General features: G+C 40.3%; 1 protein-coding gene across 1 annotated transcript in view; it reads right to left on the bottom strand.

The window, feature by feature from the left end:
- Positions 1 to 21470, bottom strand: part of MME (membrane metalloendopeptidase) — a 45885-nt gene that overhangs the window by 22699 nt on the left and 1716 nt on the right. Inside the window, exons 3-11 of the mRNA XM_009482669.2 lie at positions 14193 to 14354; positions 12484 to 12564; positions 11632 to 11727; positions 11409 to 11527; positions 10320 to 10385; positions 6826 to 6960; positions 4409 to 4510; positions 1180 to 1316; positions 993 to 1086 (exon numbers count right to left, since the gene is read on the bottom strand). Of these exons, the coding sequence (XP_009480944.2) occupies positions 993 to 1086; positions 1180 to 1316; positions 4409 to 4510; positions 6826 to 6960; positions 10320 to 10385; positions 11409 to 11527; positions 11632 to 11727; positions 12484 to 12564; positions 14193 to 14354 (992 nt within the window). The remainder of the gene's footprint in view (positions 1 to 992; positions 1087 to 1179; positions 1317 to 4408; positions 4511 to 6825; positions 6961 to 10319; positions 10386 to 11408; positions 11528 to 11631; positions 11728 to 12483; positions 12565 to 14192; positions 14355 to 21470) is intronic.

The following is a 21470-nucleotide window of genomic DNA, read 5'->3' as shown; positions in this document are numbered from 1 at the left end:
TATTTCCGCTGCGTTTAGTGTGAGAAGCTCCAGCTATACTATATCATATATTATTAATTAATTAGCAGACAACTCTTATGTTTTTCTACATAGACTATGGTAAAGTCTTTTTCTGTTGTTCTTTCAAACTTGTGACATTTTTCTAAATGAAATGGCCTCAGTGAAGTCATAAGATGTAGTGGGGGATGACTTCAGTTTATAGAATGCAAAACAGAGTATTCCCTGATGAGGCAGCCTAAGCAAATATGAAGCTTTATATTAAAATAGTTTCAGACTTTGTAGGGGAAAAAGCCAAATAATCAATGAATAAGACTGTCCTGTTCAGATATATAAAACTGACCAAACTGAATATTCGTTGACTTCCTCCAGTAATTATTATCTTTTTCTGTAACAAGCAGAATCGCCTTAAAAAGCTGCATATGTGTGTTGAACTATTTATGTCACTAACAGATATAACAAAATGGCCTTAACCTTTTTTAATGGAGCTGGGCAAACTTAAAAAGCAGAAAGCTCTACTGTGGAAATACAGAGGACTTCCATCTCCGATCTGTTTGTGAAATTGCTCACCATTTCTTTAAAAGCAGTGAAATATCTGCAGGATCAAATGACTGAAAAACAAGATTGGGCCCATAATGTTTGTCTTTGAATGTGTTACTTTGGATGCTGAAGAGTTTGTAACAAATCAATCAGAACTGTGGACTAATCATTTGCAAATAAATGGGACTCTTCTGTTATCAAAATGGGGATTAATTTAGATTCAGAAAATCATGGAGACCAAGTACCAGAACAGTGCTTTTCGAATCCACTCCACCTATCAAGCATATATCATATAAATTAAGTGTACACTCCAGGAGAAGCTTCAGCAAACACATCTAGCTTTTGCGTGCAAAATTCAAAATATATTAAATTTTTATATACTACAAATACATTAACAAATTATCTTTTGTGGCTCACAAAAGTCACCTTTACAACTTAGAAAGAGATTTCTGCACCTTACGAAAAGCGTTCCTTGTGTCCTTGTAGTCACGGCTTAGGCTGTTGACAAGATCCATTATGAATAGCCAGACCATGTAATTTTGAAGGTCTCTGTTTAACAAAATGATAATAAGCTGGTAATGTTTTCAGGCTTAAGGTTATTGGAAATAAAATGCAAATTACAAAAATACCTAACATACCTACCTGGGAGTGTATTTATTAAGAATAGACTTCAGCCTGATAAGGTATTCTGGATCATAAACAATGACGTGTTCGGTGTTCTCAACTTTAATTTGTACGGTTGACATTATGTCATTTATGAATTTTGACCAGCTGAATACCTGAAAAATCAAGATGCGTTATTATGTGGTTAAATCATAAAGAAACCGTATTGAGCTGTTTTTTCCAGTTTAAATATGTTTGCATAACACAGATGCTCTGCCTTTGGTTTTCCTAATAGTTGCACTATTTGTAAATGGAGTCATCATAATAATAACTGATCTGAGATAATTTATATCCTCTGTGCTCTAAAATCCTATTAAAATAGGGTGGTATTCAGCAGAAAGGGTCAAGACATTGTTTTGATTTCAGACTAACACAACAAAAAATGTTATGAACCCTTCCTTTTACCCTGGAAAAGCAGAAATGGTATATTAAGTAAAATTTTCAGTTGCCTTTTTGCTATATTTGGCTAAAAACTTTTAAGTCAAAGCATGACTAACAGCCTGATTTTCTGTACAATGTGTCTCTGGATCTGTGGGACCGTAAGATTGGTGGTATACTTGACAATCCATTCTGAAGCATATGGTAAGGACTCGTTCTGAAGTACACTGAAGTCCGTAAAAGGATTTATTTTAATAGGCTTTAAAACAAACACGCTAAATCCACTATCTGTAATGAATTTTCCTCTGCACGCCACAGTACTAGATATTGGAGAAGCAACTAATTTGATAGCAGGTCAGTCTGCAGCATGCTGTGAAGACAATTCTCAGACAAAGGCTAGAGTTCTTGTTCGTTTGCTGCCTCTCTGGTCCTAAGCTCCCATTTCCTTTATGCTGGTACTCGCTTTTGCGAGAGGATCACATAACTTTCATGATCCAGGATCTATGAAAATTACTTTCTGTTAAGTTTTCATTCTGTAGTGTCCATCTGGTCTGAACAGAGCATTATTTTAGTGTGTGGGCACTCTCAACTGGAAAGTCTTACTAGTTTGCTGATATGAAAAATAATTTCCCTTTGGTAAGTCTTTGGTTAGTAATATCACATGCCTCAGAGTGTAGATGGTCAAAGGACTGACTGGAGAACACAGAGTCATTCTCTTGCTTACTAGGAGAACGCGGACTGCGGTCACTGCTCGGCTGCACAGCCCGGGGATCTGAGCCATGCAGCCATGCCCTAAGTGGGCAAAGAAGCTGGGCTGCGTGCAGCCACGTTGCTGTTCCTCCATCACGTAACCCAAAGCAAGAGCAGTATTAGTGGGAGGTTATAACCTCCGCATACTCCTACCCAGGAAGTTCACACCTGCAGCTGCTGTCAAGCTAAGTATTTCCCCAAGTATTGTGTGTGTTACTGGTCTTCCTCCATATGATACCAGCTGAGGGAGACAGATCCTTCAGCTTGCAATACTGTCGATTCTACAGTGTTATATATTCCTCCAATTTCTCCATTCACTCTTTTAGCAAATGACACTGATGTTACAGCTAACTCTATATACACCGCTTCAAATTCTCCATATTGGCCCAAGATTTCCTAATCCATGGCCTCTGTGGGCCACCGTTTGACTGAGAAAATCATACAGAGCAGAAGCTGAAAATCATCATCAGAACTCTAGAGCCACTCAGTGCTTTTACCACACTGGGTAGGTATTCATTGTAGTAATGAAAAGGAAGGTATTACATTTACGAACAGCAAATAATCTTGTACTTTTTTTTCATAAATTTTTGTTAATTTTTAAAATTTTTCTTATGCCTATTACTTTGAAAAGTATTGGTGATTTTTCCCAGTCTGTATCTTTTGAGAGGAAAGTTTTATTGGGAGAGGTACCATCTTTCATCAGACAAACTGATGTAGCTGGGGAAGGCAGATAAGCTTTCAGGAATAGAATCACTTCAGGTTTGAAAGAGCAGCAGCAAACTTCAAACTAATCTTAGGAATAATTGCTGTTCTATCCTTAGACCATTACAACAACGCTACCAACTCCCATCATGAGTCTTCTGAGCATTTTTGGATAAATTTAGAGCAGATGATTATTGCTGATCTGCAGCACTCCCCAGGAACTAAAAATAACGAGGGCAATACCATTCTGTGGCAAGAGAAGTTACTTTCTGGCATTATGACTGTAATGGTAACTGTTCACCTAAGACCTGTGGGAGAAGGTAAATTATGAAACGAATTAAGCTAGGCAGAAATGAACTGTCATATAATTTAAAGTTGAAGAATTTAAAGTCAATAAAAATAGCAGTGATTATGAAACTGTGGTAGGAATAATAATATTTCGTAGTACCTTACTGGCCTCAAAAGACTCAATAATGTGCTCCTGCCAGTCAGACCACAGTGCTTTCCATGTGACCATTAGTTAACCTGCTTGCCTGTTGTGCAAGACTTCTACTGAAGTAGAAGTCATTTATGATAAAAAATATCCATGTCTAGTAAGACATGTTACTGAGGAGGCATACCTATGCTATCAAACCTTTGGCTATTCTTTAGCGAGACTCTGTGGTGCCGTGCACAAACGGCACGTGGCTTGGGGTGAGAGAAAAGGCAGAGCTGAAACATCCTGGGGGAGCTACAGTGGGAGGAATGGGGAGAATTTTCCTGATTCATAGTCATGACTTCCTGGGCTCCTTTCTGCTTGCTTTGGGAGCCCATCTTACAGAGGGAATGTTGGAAAACCAGGAATTTTTGTTCTGAATCTGCAGCTCTGGATAAACACAGAGGGCCTGAATAGGCACACTACGACATATTTGAATCAGTTGGTGGCTGCAGTCCTAACTTTTGTCCTGGGCTCTCCGGAGTTGCTGTGGTAATTACAGGACGGGAATTTATTTGTATTTTAATACTCTCCTGACTTCCAGCAAGGGTTACGTATGTGCAAGTTTTCCAAGATTTACCATCCTGAACCCAGGAGGGTAAGTCAAGCTCATGGTATTTTTTTCCTTTGTCCTTTTCCATCTCTTTATGTTGAAGCGGAGTGGCCAGATCTGCCTTCAAGTTAGGAGAAACAGTGGGCACAGCAGCACGGTCTTTTACATATCATTTAATGTCATCAGATGGTTAGGTAATATATTGTGTGGGTGTCAGGTATCCTGTTCAATTTCAAATATGTCTAAGCTCAAGAAAGAAATGTCTTTAAAAGAAAAAATTGTCAGGCTTCATTATTTAGTCTCATCAGTCATAAATTAGAGGTTAAAATACCAGATTATTGATCGCTCACCTTATGATCGATTTCCAATGAGAAGTTGTTTTGGAGTTGTGCCAAGGTCATTTTATTGTACAGCAAAAGTGGATCATTTCTGTCTTCAGGTTTTGTTGTTGCCTATCAAAGTTAATAATGAGAAAATTACTAAGTACATTGAGTCAGTTCACAGGAATTTTCTAAGTGGAAGTAAAAAGAAAGAAAATTAGTGTTTCTGGCTTAACACATTACTATAAGGTTGCATTAACTGTAAAGTTCCTCACATGTAAGTATGGACAGCATCTTATAGATAAAAAGTATATAAAAGGATAGACTAAATGAACTAAATTTCTGATGATAAAATGGATCTTTACTTTTTGGATTTGTGTTACGGCATCAGCAACTCAGGCTGTGCAGGAACACTGACTGGAACACAGACTCACAGCGCTGAGTAGACACTGTTACCGATAGTTACAAAAATCCTGGGAGAAGGGAATAAAGGAGATGTATTTATTGAGTGTAGGGCGACCAGCATGCTGTGGTAGGAGCGCAGTGTGAGCGTTCTGATCAGGATGCACGTGCTATCTGATACGTTCTTTCTGGAACCACTGTATAGGAAGGGAGTCATAACTCAAATCATAAGCTTTCTGTTAGTCTAGGCAATATGGCTTTGCATCAGTGTGTTAAACGTGCATACGTTAATGCCTTAATGGCATGACTGTATTAGGGATATTTCTTATAGACGATAAAACTGCCTGACTGCCAGAGAACTGTGTCTGCGGTGGTGCTTTATGAGGCGAGTTAATCACTGGGGTTTTCAGATAGCAAATGTCAGCAGGATGGTCTCTGGGATTAGGGCGGGGACAACGTAGACTGAGAAGAGGCAAAACCAGCACCTAATGGTAACTACCCCCTTCGTCTCTGAATACTCTCTTCGATAGCTGCCTGTCCTTTTCCTCAAACACTAGTGTGTCCCTTGCAAGGATGCTTCTGCAGGCTTCTGAAGTGCATTCTTGTGTCCTCTTTCATACCCTTGTTCTCATGCAGAAGTACCTTGTGACAGCATCAGCACTTGCTCCCCTCATACTCCACCCCCTTTTAGCTTCCGCTTTCTTTTATGGCAAAGAGAGAAAATGCAGGTACACAAACAACTATGGGAAAAGAGCGGTCTTGTGATCCATGAGAGTAGTTCATGGGAGAACCTACATCGCTACTGCCTGAGCACTCTTAACTGACTCGGTCAGGAGTGAGAATAGTGTATTTTACCCATTTAAACTGTTTCGAAAAATCAGTCATGCCAAGTCTGATTTTATCTCTATCACTTTTTAAAAAAGATTTCTCTTCCACTTCCTCTTTCCTAATCTATTATGCATTCAGTACTTTTTTCTGCATTTTCTTTAACAAATTCCCAAGAACACAATGCCATCTCTCTTCCAGAAACATTCAGGCTAGTGCTGAGTTTTTGATGAAAGAAGTTAAAAGCCGAGGCAACAGCAGCTTACCCTCCACCAGCTGCACTCTCTATCAGCAGCAACTGCTGTAGAGACATTTCAGTTGTGGTTTCCTTTCATAGTCCCCTTCAAATCTTTCTCCAATGAATTCCTGTTCTTCTAATAATTTTCCATCTCTGATCTAAGCCCAGAGGTGTTTTTTCTCAGGAAAATGTGAAGAAAATCGAAATCAGATGGTTTTCGTTTATACAAATGGGGGGGGGGGGGGAAGGTATTCCTCTGCCAAACACGTGCCCTTACTATCAGTGTAACTTGAAAAATAGCTGAAGCTAGAAAATTTGTATTTGGCTCATTTTACAGCCATCCTCGGCTTCAGGTCCTTCTGAAACGTTTAATAATCATAAGCAATGTTTTTGCTCATGAATGCTTGAATTTCCATTTGTTTTCCTCTGTTCAGATTCTAGCTATTTCTCCAAGCCATACTTTAATGGAGAACAGTGTTTGATTAAAAATGCACTTGGAACAATCAGCATTGTGGAGCAGCTTGTGCAGGACAAACATTACTTTGTGTTGCATGGCAGGCCAAGGGTTGGGAATCTACTGCTCGGATAACCAAACAGCCCACGGGGAAAAAAGGACAAAGGGAGAAGAGGCCCGACAGCATCTCCCCAAACTCACTTCCTAAAACAGACTAAACAGAAACCAAGGCTCTCTTGCGCATGCTCTCTTTCTTCTCTTGAAGGGCTTCTGTGAACAGATTAGGATAAAACACTTTGCTATTTGGAAAACAGCTAACTCAAATATTTTCCCTTGCTCCTTAGAAGGCATGTCTGTCTTATTATGTGTTCCTCTTAGGTGTGCCAGGCCCCATACATTTTTGGTCAGCTTTTGATCCCACAAAATGACATTAACAAGTAACTTAACAACTCAGCTTACAGTTAGCTTTCTTAGGTATTAAGGAAAAAGTCAGTTATTTAAAGGATACTTTAAAAATGTTTTTCTTACATTGGCAATCTCTTTCTCCAGGTCCATAACTCTTTTCATTTGTTCAGAAATCTGGCTCTCGTTGAAAGAAATATTTCTTTCTTGTAGGATTAGTTTAGCTACAGAAATCATGAAATCAACATAGGCAGAACATGCCTGCAGGAAAAAATACAAACATTTTAAAGACAAAACTCTTCAAAGTATAGCATATCTTGATTATCTTTAAGATTTCATCTTCATTTTTGTGAACTACAGTTCTTCATGCCTTTCTTAAATAGTTTAATAGTAGTTTATTCTGAAATACTGTTAGATCACAAATAGAAATTAACTTCGAAAATTCCCTCATGGAAAATTGCTGTATAATTTGTAGCACTGTTCAAAGCTAAACAGTCTCAACTACTGCACTGTGTTTTCATTATTTAAAATGAGACATTTGTACGTCCATATTTAAACCATCACCCGTGGTTTTTCTAGCTCACTTTAATTACAATTTCCGAAAATACCGCTTCCAAAGAGCAACGTTCCCAGAAACATAAAACCGAGAGAAATGCCGATGGACCGCGTTGAATTAGCATTGTGGGAAAATTACTCCCAGAAGCAGTGTATCTCCTCTGTTGCTTCTTGGAACATTTAGAAATCATGTTGCTGTATCTAAATTTAGCATACCTAGATATACTATATAGTATATATTAAATGTAACATATCAGAATTCACCAAGGATAAGAATGGAAATATGGAATTATATTCTCTTAAGGGTTACACTGCCAAATAGCTACAGATCTCATTATATTTTATGGAACTTTATATTATTCTAATTCCTCTTTAAGCCACACTCATTTTTCTATCAACAGAAATGCTGTTTTCATATGCTTTCTAAATGCAAATAAAAATACCTAATATTAGATTAGCTATCAAATAACTCTATTTTATGCGAAATAGCATAATGTACTAAAACAGTGATAAAACCTAGGATTAATGAGGTGTGCATATCAGCTTTATTAATAGAAATATTTTGGTATGTTCAGCTCCTATGGCAGTAGGACGCACCCCTTTAAAGAACGCTACATGCATACAGCCGTTCTGATAGCTACCTTCCCTGCCATCCACCTCCTGTCAGCCTCCCCTACCTGCCAACAACGCTGTGCTATAACAGGCTGTGTGCGCTGGAAAACTCTGAGCGGCTCGTGAAAAGTACTGACGGCAGACTTCAAACAGGCAGGTGGCTCACAGCATCCTGAAGGGCTGAACTCTCAGTGTTATTTTTAATCAAGCTAGATTATTCTAGCAGAAAGAGAAAAGCCCACTGACAGCTATGACAAGTCACAAAAGAGAGCGCTCACCAAGCCTGTAAATGCCATTTTAAAATATCCAAACACATTTTATAAGAATTCAGTGCAGACATTACCCCAAACCAGTAAGTCAACAGAGACCTTCAGGTACCAATCAATGGACTTTACTTTTGGCCTAAAGTGCAGATCATGGTATGGTCAGGTAGCAAAGAGCTAAGTTGGCTGATTTCAGATGGACTGTATAAATACCCTCACATATTTTAGTGGGAACTTAGATATCAGAATAACTCCTGTATGAGGAGAGGAGTCATATATTTTACAAGGGAAAAAGATTTTTAATATCTCTTGTTCACAGATTCCACTTGTAGCTTTGCGGTGGGCAGTCCTGACAAAGCCAGAGGCTAAAGTGCAGGAGGCAGCTATCTTGTTTGCTACATACAGCTCAAAGAGTAGAATGACACAGCAGGAAACGGGGCCAAGAAAAGGCTGCTATCGGAGTACAGGGATTGAAAAGAGGAAAGTCTCTTGCTTGAAGTACTCATGCTTGTAAGAATATTATGAATCTGCCTTTCAGTGGGTTTTTTTAAATACTTCCTCCTCTACTTCCCAGCAGTGGAAAGAGCATGATACCTTCTGGTAGGTCAGAGATTAGAATGGGAATTGTCTTTTAGTGCTGCAGTTGATGTAATACAAGGAGGAGAGCAAATTGCGATACATGAGCCAGCTCCTAGAGGCCATAACACGTGATAATAATGTAACTGAACAGTTAATATGGTAATGATTGTCTTTACTAGCATATGATCTGTAATTAAATGTAATCAGTATTAAGAGTATTAACTGTTAGCACGTCAGCAAAATACCGACAAAACCAAAACGTTTTGTATGCTTGCTCATTGGTTCTGCATTTGATTACACAGAAGAAAACAGTCTAATGAAAGGTTACTGTGATAGCAGTTTCAGCTACCACTGACTTCAGCAAATACATATACTTGGCTCTCAAGGACTTAAAGCACAACCAAGATTAGCAACAAGGAATGCAGTGTCAGTGCTAACAAGTTAATGAAAATGCGTATGAATAATAACTAAACATGAATTAAAGACTACCATATGAGATTTTATATATCTGAAGCGATTTCTATGATATCACATGCTTTAGCTGCTGCATTTTCATTCAGCAGTTGACTTAGGGGACTGTGATCTTTTCAGATCTTTCACGTGGAAAAGTGTGTCTTTGGTTCTGAATGGTTCTTTTTTCCTTTCTAAGCCTCTCAGTGATATGATTAGTCCACCTGGACTCCACTGACACCTGCAGCACTTGCCAGTCAATGCCAGCTCATCATAGCTCAGAAGTGGCATCCATTTTGTAGTGACAGAACGGGGTGATCCATAAGCACTCATATTCTATCTTAATACAACTTTAACAGTTACGAGGTACCTCTTGACTCAGCTGTGAAGCCTGGCAGAAGCTGTGTAACAAAGCTAAATTGTGTCATGTTTGTTTCCTTCCAAGAGGTCCTAAAAAGTCAAGTAGCTGTTCCTCTTCTGACTTGCATAATCGTACAGGAGTTGTGTGGAAAAGCTACTACTTTTCTTCCACATGTATGTTCAGTGATTACAAGAGGAATGGAAGAGAAGGGAAGGGGAAACAGGAAAGGAGACAGGTTGAGATGTCCGGGGTGTAGTGATGCCAGAGGAACGTGCAGTCTTCTCAGCCAGTGCAGAGACAATTGGTACGTACTGGCAACTGGAGCCTAGACAACACCCCCTTGGCTCCCAGCGCAGCCAGGAAAATCAAACTAGGTCACCAACATTTATGGCATAATATGGTAACGCCTCATCTTCAGGACACTTGTTACGCTCCCTCCCCTTCTTAGCTAACTTATTTCTGCTTGCCCTTAATCTCATTTCTCTATATCCTCTTCATTTCCCTTTTGGCTCTCTTGCTTTCTCGCACTTACCCATGTTAGAACTTCCTTCTCCAGTCTGTCACACATGCTGTTCTCACCTGCAGATCAACCTTGTTTAAATGCTCATCATCATTACCTTTCTAATTCCAGTTTCCCCAATTCTCCCAGTGATGCTTCCCAGGGGCAGTACTGGAATCTCTTTGGGGAATCTCTTGGGCTCCTGTTCTTTGTCTGTCCCCACTCTTAAGGATATGTCTGCCTTGAAAATATAGGCTGAAACTTCTAAAATGTAGTCAGTGATCTGTCAGCTTGATCTTACCTCTTGGTATGCACCAGTGCATTCGTAATAGTCACGAGAAGGCAGGCCAAGCCCAGGCTGATCAATCTGTAAATTCAAATAAAAATTAAAAAGTGCTTAAGGACAAAATGGCATAGCACTGTACTATTCTTTGGTCAATTATAGGTTGCTGATGCTTCACTCTTGCCAAATTATCTTCTGGCCAAAGGGAAGTTTCTCTCTCATCCTGTTGCCCTCCTTTAATTCTTCTCACTCTCCTTATGCTTTTTGTCTTTCTTTTCAGTCTTCTTTTCTGTTGCTGAACAATACATGCTACGTGTAACCACTGTGAAAACAGTGGATGTACAGAAGACAAAACAGTCCACAGACAAGCAAGGCAGTTACTGCATCTTTGAAATTCATACATGCAATGTAGTCCAGGATCTATCCACCCATGGACAGAAAGATTAGACCTTTGCTCTTGTAACTGTTGTGTCTCAGGAGTAGCTGGTGAAGTGTTACCACAGGTAATACTGTCCTCCTCTGGATTTTCCATTTTCAGAGATCATCTTACATTTACAGGCACGGCACTCTCGACATACTCCTTATGCAAATGTTCTCAGCCACTTTCATATCTGTGCCAGCTGACTGCAGGTCCCATTAGTACTCTGGCATCTGAATACCTTGTAAAAACATGACCCCCTTTGTGGGCTTGCTGCCATCGGGACCGTAGCCCAGGTTTTCAGTGACAGAGCTTTCTGCCTGAAGCACATGGTAAGGAAATCGTGTTTACCTATTTGCTTGCATGCATATATAAGTAGATCATGTCTGTCATCTGTCCAGTGTACACATAAATTGTCTGTGTGTCTATATATGTCTCTGTTATTCCTGTCTCACTGAGAATAACAGTGTATGAGTGCACAGAATAAAGATGTTAATGTTGAGAATGGACAGTACACTGTGAAACTGATCATTTAAGTTTGAAAACTACATAGATTCACAAACTCATCTACAACTTAGGCTGGTAAAATTAAAATCACTGTTTCTCCTGGTTAACATTTACCTCTATGCTTCTAGTTACTTTGCTGCATTTTTATGATAAACAAGGCGATGCCACCCAGGAACACTTACATGAATGATATGTGCTGTGGAATTTTTATCATCTGTGCCAACAAAAAAATTAATAAGGACCTTTTTCCCATATCTGGAGTTCAGCTGTGCAATAGCTGTCTCAGCTGTCCAAGCAGTACCTAAGCAAATGAAAGGTATACTCAGTCTCTGGTTTTGGTAAGCAATGAAAAGTACAGTAATTTAGAAATTTAACCGAAAAGGAAATAAACACAGATTATCTTACCATAGGAAGAATCCCAGTTACTTGTTGCTACAGGCCAGTCAGATACTTTTGGCAATAAATTGATTAAAGGCCTTCCACCTCGGCTATCAATGGTAGCTTTTGGAAAAATAAAATTAGTTACCATGACATTTTAAAACACACAAATGTTATACTATTATAATGAGTTCAGGGTAATGAAGCTGAGAAATATGTTTTCACCATCACCACAATAGGAGCATGCTCTGATGTATGACCATGCTTTAACATTTAATTTTAAAAACATGTTTTGGTCATGACTGCAAAGAGCATATGCAAATCCTTGTGACCATGACACTGAAGAACTATTGTATTTTCACTCCGCAGACAGCTTGAAATAAGAGTTTTGAGAAGTATTAATAACATTAGAGAAACTATAAAAACATGTGATTCAGGAATCACTGGTAACTGTTTTACTGCTCCTCATTCTAGTGGCAGCATCTAGCTCAAATTCTTGAAATAAATAATCTCCCTGTCTTTCTAGAAGCCTGGTATGCCAGTTATTTTCCACCTCATCCCTGATAATTTCTACAAAAGAAGTTAACTCACATTTAACTGAAAGGGTTTGAGATTAAGTATCTGCAGCAAACTGGTAACAGAAGAGTAATGTAATCCCACCCAAAATACCAAAGCAAGTAAAACAGGAGAAACAGTACTAACTTTACTATTGACATTCTTATTTGACTTCATAGAATGGATACATTTTAGTTTTCACAAAGAATTTCTGAAAAATTATGCACAGAAAGTAGGAGGATATCGGTATAGCTGACTGTGAAGATGGGATTCTTTGGATGATATTTACATATCCTATATGCAGTAAATTCAGGAGACACTTACTTTCATTTATGCATGATCTGTACAGGGTTTTTGCCTTCTGCACTGCTGTTATATCGTTACTGCTTGGTCTGTCGAGGACATCTGAAACACACATACAGCAAATATATCTTTATGCCTGATCTTTATTGGAAAGATGCTAAGGAACCATAGAGGATACCATCCTGAGGACCAGAGGGTGGACGATAAGTGCTCCCTGTCCATCTCAAACTCCAGGGAGGCTTTGCCTTTCAAAAGCTGAGGGGAAAAAGCTCTGGAGATTATATGGCTTGCAATTACATCAGTCTGTGTTAATATATTGAGCATAAAGGAGTCAGGTAGATATTCTGTGGATCATCCTTGGTGGAATACAAATGCTCTGACTTTTCAGGGACAGTTTTTAGGTGACCAAGCTATTGTATGAAGCAAAGTGCTGTCAGGGCCCTAGGTGTACCAGCAGGCTCTAACTGCACTGACCAGCCTGTAACCATCTTTTCCTGTCATTTTAATCTGCAATCTCTTCACTGCAGCCAGGAGTTTAGCTGTTTGTGTTCAAGGTCTGCTTTGGTATGGTGCAGCTGTGTGACCGCGGATCATACTTCTGTGACAACGGCTAAGTTGTAAGAAGGAGCCACAGAAGCCACATCTGGTGCCTCCACTTGTGCACCCTGTGCCTGTTGGCTCAGGAGCAGCAGTCCAGGTCAGCCCCTTGCCTGTGGTCCTTGCCCAGGCTCTTGTAGGTATGCTGGACCTGGCCTCGTACCCTGCTGAGCCTGACCCTGCCTGGCTGACTTGTCTGCAGACCTGCTGCATGACTGTGGACTTGCCTGGTGGTCACAGGGCTGCTGGCTGAACCTGGTCACTGTCACCGGACCTGCTCTGCTCTTCTGGTTTGGGTCCTGTGGGACTGAGCCCCTTGTCTGTGAGGCCTCTGTCCCTGCCTGCCTCGAGTCACAGTCGGCTCCCGGCGCGTCTTCCCTTGTGGGGCAGCCCACTCTGGCCACTACTTTACAGTTACTCCAATTACTACTGTACAATTGCTTTGGTCCACAGAAACTTAAGCCTAAGGAACACTTTAGCATCCATAAACTGCAAACCTGGCAAAACCAGAAGATATGCCAAGTGAAAAAAGGATATTCAGTCTAGAGGGAGTGGTTTGGAGAATGTTTCATGAGTACAGACTTCTTTGACTCTGCTATTTTAGCCTGAAAAAGGGGAATATGGACAGTTGGACACTATTACATTTTGTGGAAAAAGGAGTATTTGTAAGTTTATTATGTGACTAGTTAGAAAATTGCTTGCCTGCTCTTTGGGATTTAGCTGATGGCATACAGATACACAGGACACAGGGCTGCCAGAGAGCAACTTCCAGCATTTCAGCTGACTCGGACACGGGCAAACCTCTTTCTTCTTCACCTAGCTTGGCTGCTATTGTTAGTGCATGAGGGTAACGATACGGATTTTAGTTGTTATAATATGCAGATGAGCACAGAGAGTCCAGATACCAGAAAGGTCAGGTCTGGTCAACTCCGCTCCACTGTCAGACACAACAGCATAACTTCCACAGCATTCTCCAAGCAAAAAGTTTGCAGCAGATTTGCCCTGAACTGAAGACAAAGAAACTGAAATATTTGGTAGTATTTTAAGCTTTGCTAGACAACCACATCTTATTAGAATAACATGTAAGCCAAAGAAGAAACTTTATATAGTCCACAAACATAAACCCCACTGACCTTTTAAAACAACTTCTAGTTCGTCTCTTAAAATGTCAAAGTTGCTATAACGGGAGCTGGTTTCTGGAATGACGTTCCTCTTAAGCCATCCTCCACAGGCATATTGGTAAAAATCATTACAAGGCTCTGCAGTGGTGTCCATGTTCTCAAGGATTCGGGCTGCTGTAATACAAGACAAATCAAGGCATAAGGAATCTTTAGAGAAAATAAATGCATACATTTCCTTGCTCTGAAGAGGGAAGCAATAAATATATTTCCTTTAGTTTAGAACAGGCTCAAGCCTACTTGAATATCCTAGGCCAAACAAAGTACTAGTCAGTGAACAACAAATTACTATTCCTTTTCTGCCCATAATGTACATACTTTTCTGTTGCCTGTGTTTACTGATGGGTAAGCTGACTAATGTTCCTACCCCCTATGAGTGGTTGCTCAGTTTTAAATACAATGTAAGATGTTTCATTTACTGACTTCTTTGTATTAAAATGTGGTGAAAAGAGAAATTAAAAGCACAAGGCAAATTAGAGGCTAAGTATCCACTGTAATGTCATTTAAGTAATTAAGTGTGGTGTAGGCTCTGCTGAACCCATCTATTTCAATAAAATAATGACTTTGTCGTCCCATTTAAGTTCTTGGCAAGAAAGCTTTCCTATTAATGCCTTCCTGAATCTACATTGATTTTTTTAGACCTATTTCACATTTTATTCTAGAACCGATACTGCCTCTTGCTCTCCCTGTTGACCCTCTTGATGTGGCTCGTCAAAGACTAACCGGTCACTGACTGATGGTGACATGGGATTCTCTAATGAAGTCTAATTCCTTGATGACAGTTTCCCAGCTGCTGTTCATAAGCCTTCTGGGCTTTTTCTTTTTTGGTATTCCTCTTCCACCTAGAGTGCTTTCACGACTAGTATGCCAGCACGAAGTCTCTCACAGAAAGGAGAGATGCTAGGAGTCAAGCAAGAGCTAGTGATACCTCTGCTTTCCCAGGATACCGATTATCCTTCCCATTTTTCAGACATTATTTTTAGTAAATGGTGAGGCTTGTGATTTCAAGTGTTCATTCCTCCCACATGGGTGAGTCAAATATTTATAGTTATTTCTCCAGTACTTTCAATATTTTCCATGCCTGTTATGCTGGTGGAAATGAGAGGTGGATAGACGGGCTATAATATTTATGTTGACTTGCCTTTCCCACCCCCTCCTCATTTTTCTTGGGATCTTCAGTTGGCTTAAGAGTGTTATATTTTAGGCCAACATCTGATGGTTTTACAATGTTCCAGTCCTTGGATGATGGAAAAAGCCATGAACAAACGCATTTTCAATTTTAGACTGCTTAAGTAGCATAAAACCCACTGTGGAAATAGGTGCAATGCCTAGCACTTGATCTCTTCCTTCTGAAGTCAATGGTAGCCTGACTTCAATTTGAAAGGACACAGGATCATGCCAACAGCCAGAGATTGTGAAATTCACTCATGTTTTTATTAAGTTTGACACTTGCTTTTTACCCATTCTTGAGAAAGCCAAGCATCCAGTCCTACTGTCCAGTCTATGAGAGCAAGGAATTTCCCCTCTGCCTACAAACTTGGACAAGAGGCAATGGACGCATACAGAAAATTAAGAAAAAAAAAAAAATCCTTTTGAACATGAGAAAAAACTTCTTACTATAAGGGTGGTCAAACACTGGAATGGGTTGCCAGGGAAGTTGTGAAGTCTCTATCTGGGCAATAATCAAAACCTGACTGGACAAGATCGTGAGCAACTTTAGCTGACTCCGCTTTAAGCAGGGCCGTTGGACTGTGGTCTCCAGAGGCCACTTCCAACCTCAACTGTGCTGTGATTGTGTAAACTCTGGTACTTGTTTCTGTCTACTTTGTCCTATTTCATTTAGGGGAAGGGGAATGTTTTGAATGGTGCACTTCATTCCTGTCCTAGCTCCATCTATTTGCTGTAAAAGAGGAATATTGTTAATTCTTACTAAAATCTCCTGTTTTAAGGGTATCCTTATGAATCTCTCTGCTAGGCTGGAGCAGCATCTGAAGGGCAGTGCTGTCCCTTGGATTATCTTGGCACGTGTCAGTCCAGCAACAAAGACTTTAATAGCCAGGACCAGACATCACAGCTGGCTCATTCAGAGCAGTGTGCCAGCCCTGCCAAAAAGTAACGGTAGGATAGAGAAATCTTGTGACACAAAGAATAGATGGTTCTTATCCACTGTCTTGTCACTTTAAGAAAAAAAAAAAAAAAAAAAAAAGAGAAATCCAAATCTTGCATAAATCTGAGAAATTATTAAATGTCTATGTAATATCAAACCTTGCTTTAACTGTGGAATCAGGTTGCTCTGGAGCCCCTCTCCTACGAGGCCAGGCTGGGGGGGCTGGGGGTGCTCAGCCTGGAGAGGAGGGGGCTGCGGGGAGGCCTGAGTGTGGCCTGGCAGCGCTGAGAGGGGCTGCAGGAAGAGTGGGGGCAAGCTTTTAGCAAGGCCTGTCTTGACAGGACAAGGAGTGATGGATTTAAACTAAAGAAGAATAGATTTAGACTGGATATAAGGAAGAAATTTTTTACGAGGAGGGTGGTGAAGCACTGGAAGGGGTTGCCCAAAGAGGTGGTGGAGGCCCCATCCCTGGGAACATCCCAGGCCAGGCTGGACGGGGCTGTGAGCACCCTGGGCTGGTTAAAGCTGTCCCTGGCACTGCAGGGGCTGGGCTGGGGGAGCTCTAAAGGGCCCTTCCCACCCAAAGCATTCGATGGTTCTATGATTCTATTTGTAGTCAGCATATGTTTAATCTTCCTTGCCTACTACTATTACACAAAACAATCACCTATCATAATGTTTCTGCTGTCAAGTCCAGGCTAGCCAATATTAGCTAATCAACTTTTATCAAAACTTGAATTTTAAATACTGCAAATGTAACAGAAAGAGATCAGTCATGGGAACTGTGGTCTTTCACTTAGGGCTTCATGCAAAATACATGTATTAAGTATTCTCAAGAATACTCTCCTCAAGAGTGTAATTTGCACATCTGAACCCCAAGATAACCATTCTTTATGTGGCTGATACCATGGATATATTAAAATCAATGGCATGTGATTTTATTATCAACCAAGCCCAGAAGCATAATGACACATGAATTGCCCCTTCGAAGTCAGTGGGACCAGTTAGGCTGGACAGAATCCTAAACATGCTCTAAGTTATTTGTAAGTTGATACCTGTGACCAAAGAAGCTTTATGGTAAGTTCATGGCCGTACACACTGAGACATTTTTGCTCTGGAAATGAGAAGTGTGAGACTGAGGAATATTTTGTTATTTTAATTCTAATACAGGTTAATTCATACATATATAAATACAGATAATACATTGTATACTTTTCACTAGTCCTCAGTATTGCTTTGATGAACCAGCATTTGGGTTTGCTCCTATTCTCACTTGTTTATTCAATTTTCTGTCACTGAAGAATGTAGAGCCTTATCTCAATTACTCTTAATGATTAATTTTATTGTAGTACTACTGATTGCCATTTGTTGCTTTAATAGCTTACAAATAAAGTAATATAAGCTGACATAACAAGTGACCTGGGGAGGATATAGGAGAAACACAATATGCTTACAAATAAAGTAATATAAGCTGACATAACAACAAGTGACCTGGGGAGGATATAGAAGAAACACAATATGCTTACCTAGGTGAAATTGATATGAGAGAGATCAAAATTCCCTATTCTCATCAGTCTGTGCTGTCTCAGCTCAGGAAAATTAGCAGAGACTATGTCAGCTTATTCAAAAAATGCTCAAATGTACAAATTACATGGTGTCTTCATGTGCTGCACTGCAATGGATTTCACAAACCTTGATAACGTTATCATGCAGTTACTGATATTTTACCCTGTGTATAACCAATTGAATTATTATTACATTTTTCTTCTGGTCATTTATTTGAAGCTTCTCTATTAAATGTGCTATAAATTCTGTTAGTATCTTCACTTTATTGAGTGGCTTGTACCTATTACAAAATTTTGAAATTCATTGCACCAAAACCTGTCATAGTATTGGTCAGTTCTGGTGTAAGGCATTACCATTTCACTTAATGTCTATTCCTAATTATATTTCTTGAAAGACCACAGTTTTCCAAAGTTTGTATTTCTTGCTTTCTATCTGTATCTATCTGTCTAACTTTTCCTGTGTGTTATCCTACACGGTCTGGAAGAAGCAGCCAAATTCAAGATGAACTGTTATGAAATCCTGATCTGAAGTACTGTTAAACTTGTAGATTCATCCCAGAAGACTATTACTAAACAGCACTAATACAGTTTATTTCTCTGGTTTAAGCACTTTACATTGCATTTTAAAAATATTAATTTATTTTGTTATTAAATTATATAATTCTGACAAACTCTTTGAACTATTTTTGAAGCTCTTTGAGCACTGAAGGCCTGAGCAGATGCCAGCTAACCATTCTGGGCTCCTTTTTTCTCATTTTATATTTCATAGAATCATAGAATCGCCTAGGTTGGAAAAGACCTTTAAGATCATCGAGTCCAACTGTTAACGTGACACTGCCAAGTCCACCACCAAACCATGTTCCCTCAGTGCCACATCTACACGTCTTTTAAATACTTCCAGGGATGGGGACTCCCCCACCTCTCTGGGCAGCCTGTTCCAGGGCTTGACCACCCTTTCTGTGAAGAAATTTTTCCTAATATCCAATCTAAACCTCCCCTGGCACAACTTGAGCCCATTTCCTCTCATCCTATCGCTGGTTCCTTGGGAGAAGAGCCCGACCCCCCTCCCTGCCCCCTCCTGCCAGGAGCTGCAGAGCGATCAGGTCTCCCCTCAGCCTCCTCTTCTCCAGGCTGAACACCCCCAGCTCCCTCAGCCGCTCCCCACCAGCCCTGTGCTCCAGACCCTGCCCCAGCTCCGCTGCCCTTCCCTGGACACGCTCCAGCACCCCAATGTCCTTCTTGTGCTGAGGGGAACAAAACTGGGCACAGTATTCCAGGTGCAGCCTCACCAGTGCCTCACCATGATTACCTCCATTGAATTGAGGCAATTTATATTTTTTTAAAAATGCTCCTTCTTCACTGTTATGTAATTTTGTAGGCCTGCCATTTTTCCCCATCACTGTCCTTACTGTAATGTTTTCCGAATTTTACTTCTGTATTGAGAATATAACATTTTGTAAGAATGTTTATTTATTCCTTTAAATATTTTCATGCTGTTAAATATTTTAACAGAAGCATAAAAGAGTAAAACTATTCTGCTTAATTCATTTAGCCACTTCTCGCTAGATCTTCAGTTTACATTATGCCTTATTTCTCCAAACCTTTTACTGCTTTTCCATTTTGAGTTCATTCATCATTACGTACTCTATCTGAACTGGGTAAATATTTAGCTGAAAATGAGCCTCTTCAGAGACTAAAAAAATCAAGTAGATAACTAATTTGATCATTTTTCAAACCACAGCACGAGCTTTCATGGTGGCGGAAAAACACCTTGGAAATGTAACTGAAAGACAGCAATGACCACCTGAAATAAATTCTGTAAGATACTTAGGCTGTGCTGATGACAACATGCATTTATTTAGACAATGGACGGCCTTGCACCTTCACCAATGGAAGACTCCAGCAGGACTGAGGTGTGGGGGCAAGTAGCCTAGCCACTTTGGCTACTGTCTAAAACGAGACCTAAACCGAGTAGTGCCATGGAAGGAAGGAAACCAGTATGATGACCTTTCTATGCTGTTTCCAGCATGTCTGCAAGTCTAAATGGGGCCTATGAACCAAAACCTTTTGGAAGCCTCCCACTGGGGTGCTATGCACCTCAGATTCCTTAGCAACTGTACGTAATTACATGTACTTTTGCTTGCAAGCACATAGATTTTTTTGTGTGTTGACTGTCAAATCCTTTATGACTCCTCCCCACCTTTCCTGTGTCTCCTATCAACATACTGGCTCCCTGGCTTCTCCTAGGTCTTGTCTCCTAACTTCCAGAGGGGCCAGTCACGATGTGCAGCATCTGCACAGAAGCTATGAGTTCCACTTGACATGAAGGTAACACATAGCTATTAGAAATGTTTATGATGCTTTCCAGTGGGAGGTTACCAAGGCTGAACAAAATGCAAGAAGTTTGCTTGGTAAGCTGAGAGGTCACAGTGTGGGCGCTGGGAAATGATCCGTGTTCTGAGCTTCCGTTTTAGATTTCTTGCCACCCTCTGCGACTGGGCCACAGCCTTTGTGAACTGTGTGGCCAAGTTATTCTACAGGGATAGAGAAAGCAAACCAGGAATGCCTCCCAGAAAGTAACACCAAGAGAGTGATTTCAGGGGCCCCATCTTCAGAAGCCTCCCAGAAAAACACATAATCGAAAGAGACCTGTTATAGGAGTATACAGATATACAACAAGGTGATTATACATCGGCAGTGTAGGGGTTTCCTCCTGACTTGGAGAAGACTGCCGGATGGCATGGAAGGAGAAGGCAGGGCAGAGCTGGAATAGAGCCCTTCTGAAATATATGTTGGCACAGCCAGCTAAACGCTCCTTTCTCTTGAGGAATGAGAGAGAGAGAGAGGCTGCTTTCGAGCCTAGGATCCGTCTCTATTAATGAGGTGGAGGAAGTGTTATGAAGAGAATGGGGACATTTAGAAGTAGATTGGGGGGGGGGGGGGGGAGGAAACGAGCATTAATGGATCCAGAGGAGAAAACAGAAAGGATAAGAGAGTTATAGGTGAGGGGAAAGGGAGAGTGTGGACAACTACCACTTTGCTACTAGAGGATATATAGTATGGAACTCTGCATTTCTCTGGTGCATTTTAGTAGCCTTCTAGTAGAGTTTAGACCAGGTTGTAAACTAAGAATTTTTTATGCAGGTGTGACTGAAGGATGAAGTTAGCTTTTCAGACTATAAAATTTGGAATTTTTTCTGGACATGAAGATTAGTATTGCATCTCCTGATTAATATTGCATCTCCTCAAACAGTAGCATGGCATCTTTAATGGCTATCAATGATCAAGACTTTCTTTTAATGTACCTTCTTTGGAGACATAGCTTCTGTCTGGATTCTGACTTAGAGGTGGTGTGGGGAAGAGCCATCCTCTGATTCACTTAAAGCATTTCTTGAAGCTGGAGGCATTCTTTGGACAGTCTGTTTCTAAGTTTTAAACTAGCCAGACCCTGATGACTTTGTAAGCTCTGACAATATCACATCACAAGATTTTACATTTGTAGAAGGACTCTGCTAAGAAAATTATTTGGGTTAGCAGATCCCATGCCTCAATGTGCCGTAT

Source organism: Pelecanus crispus, chromosome 9 (assembly GCF_030463565.1).
Source record: "Pelecanus crispus isolate bPelCri1 chromosome 9, bPelCri1.pri, whole genome shotgun sequence".
Classification (NCBI taxonomy): domain Eukaryota; kingdom Metazoa; phylum Chordata; class Aves; order Pelecaniformes; family Pelecanidae; genus Pelecanus; species Pelecanus crispus.
Note: the sequence above shows the minus strand (reverse complement) of the source record. Positions and strands in the feature narration are given on the sequence as shown.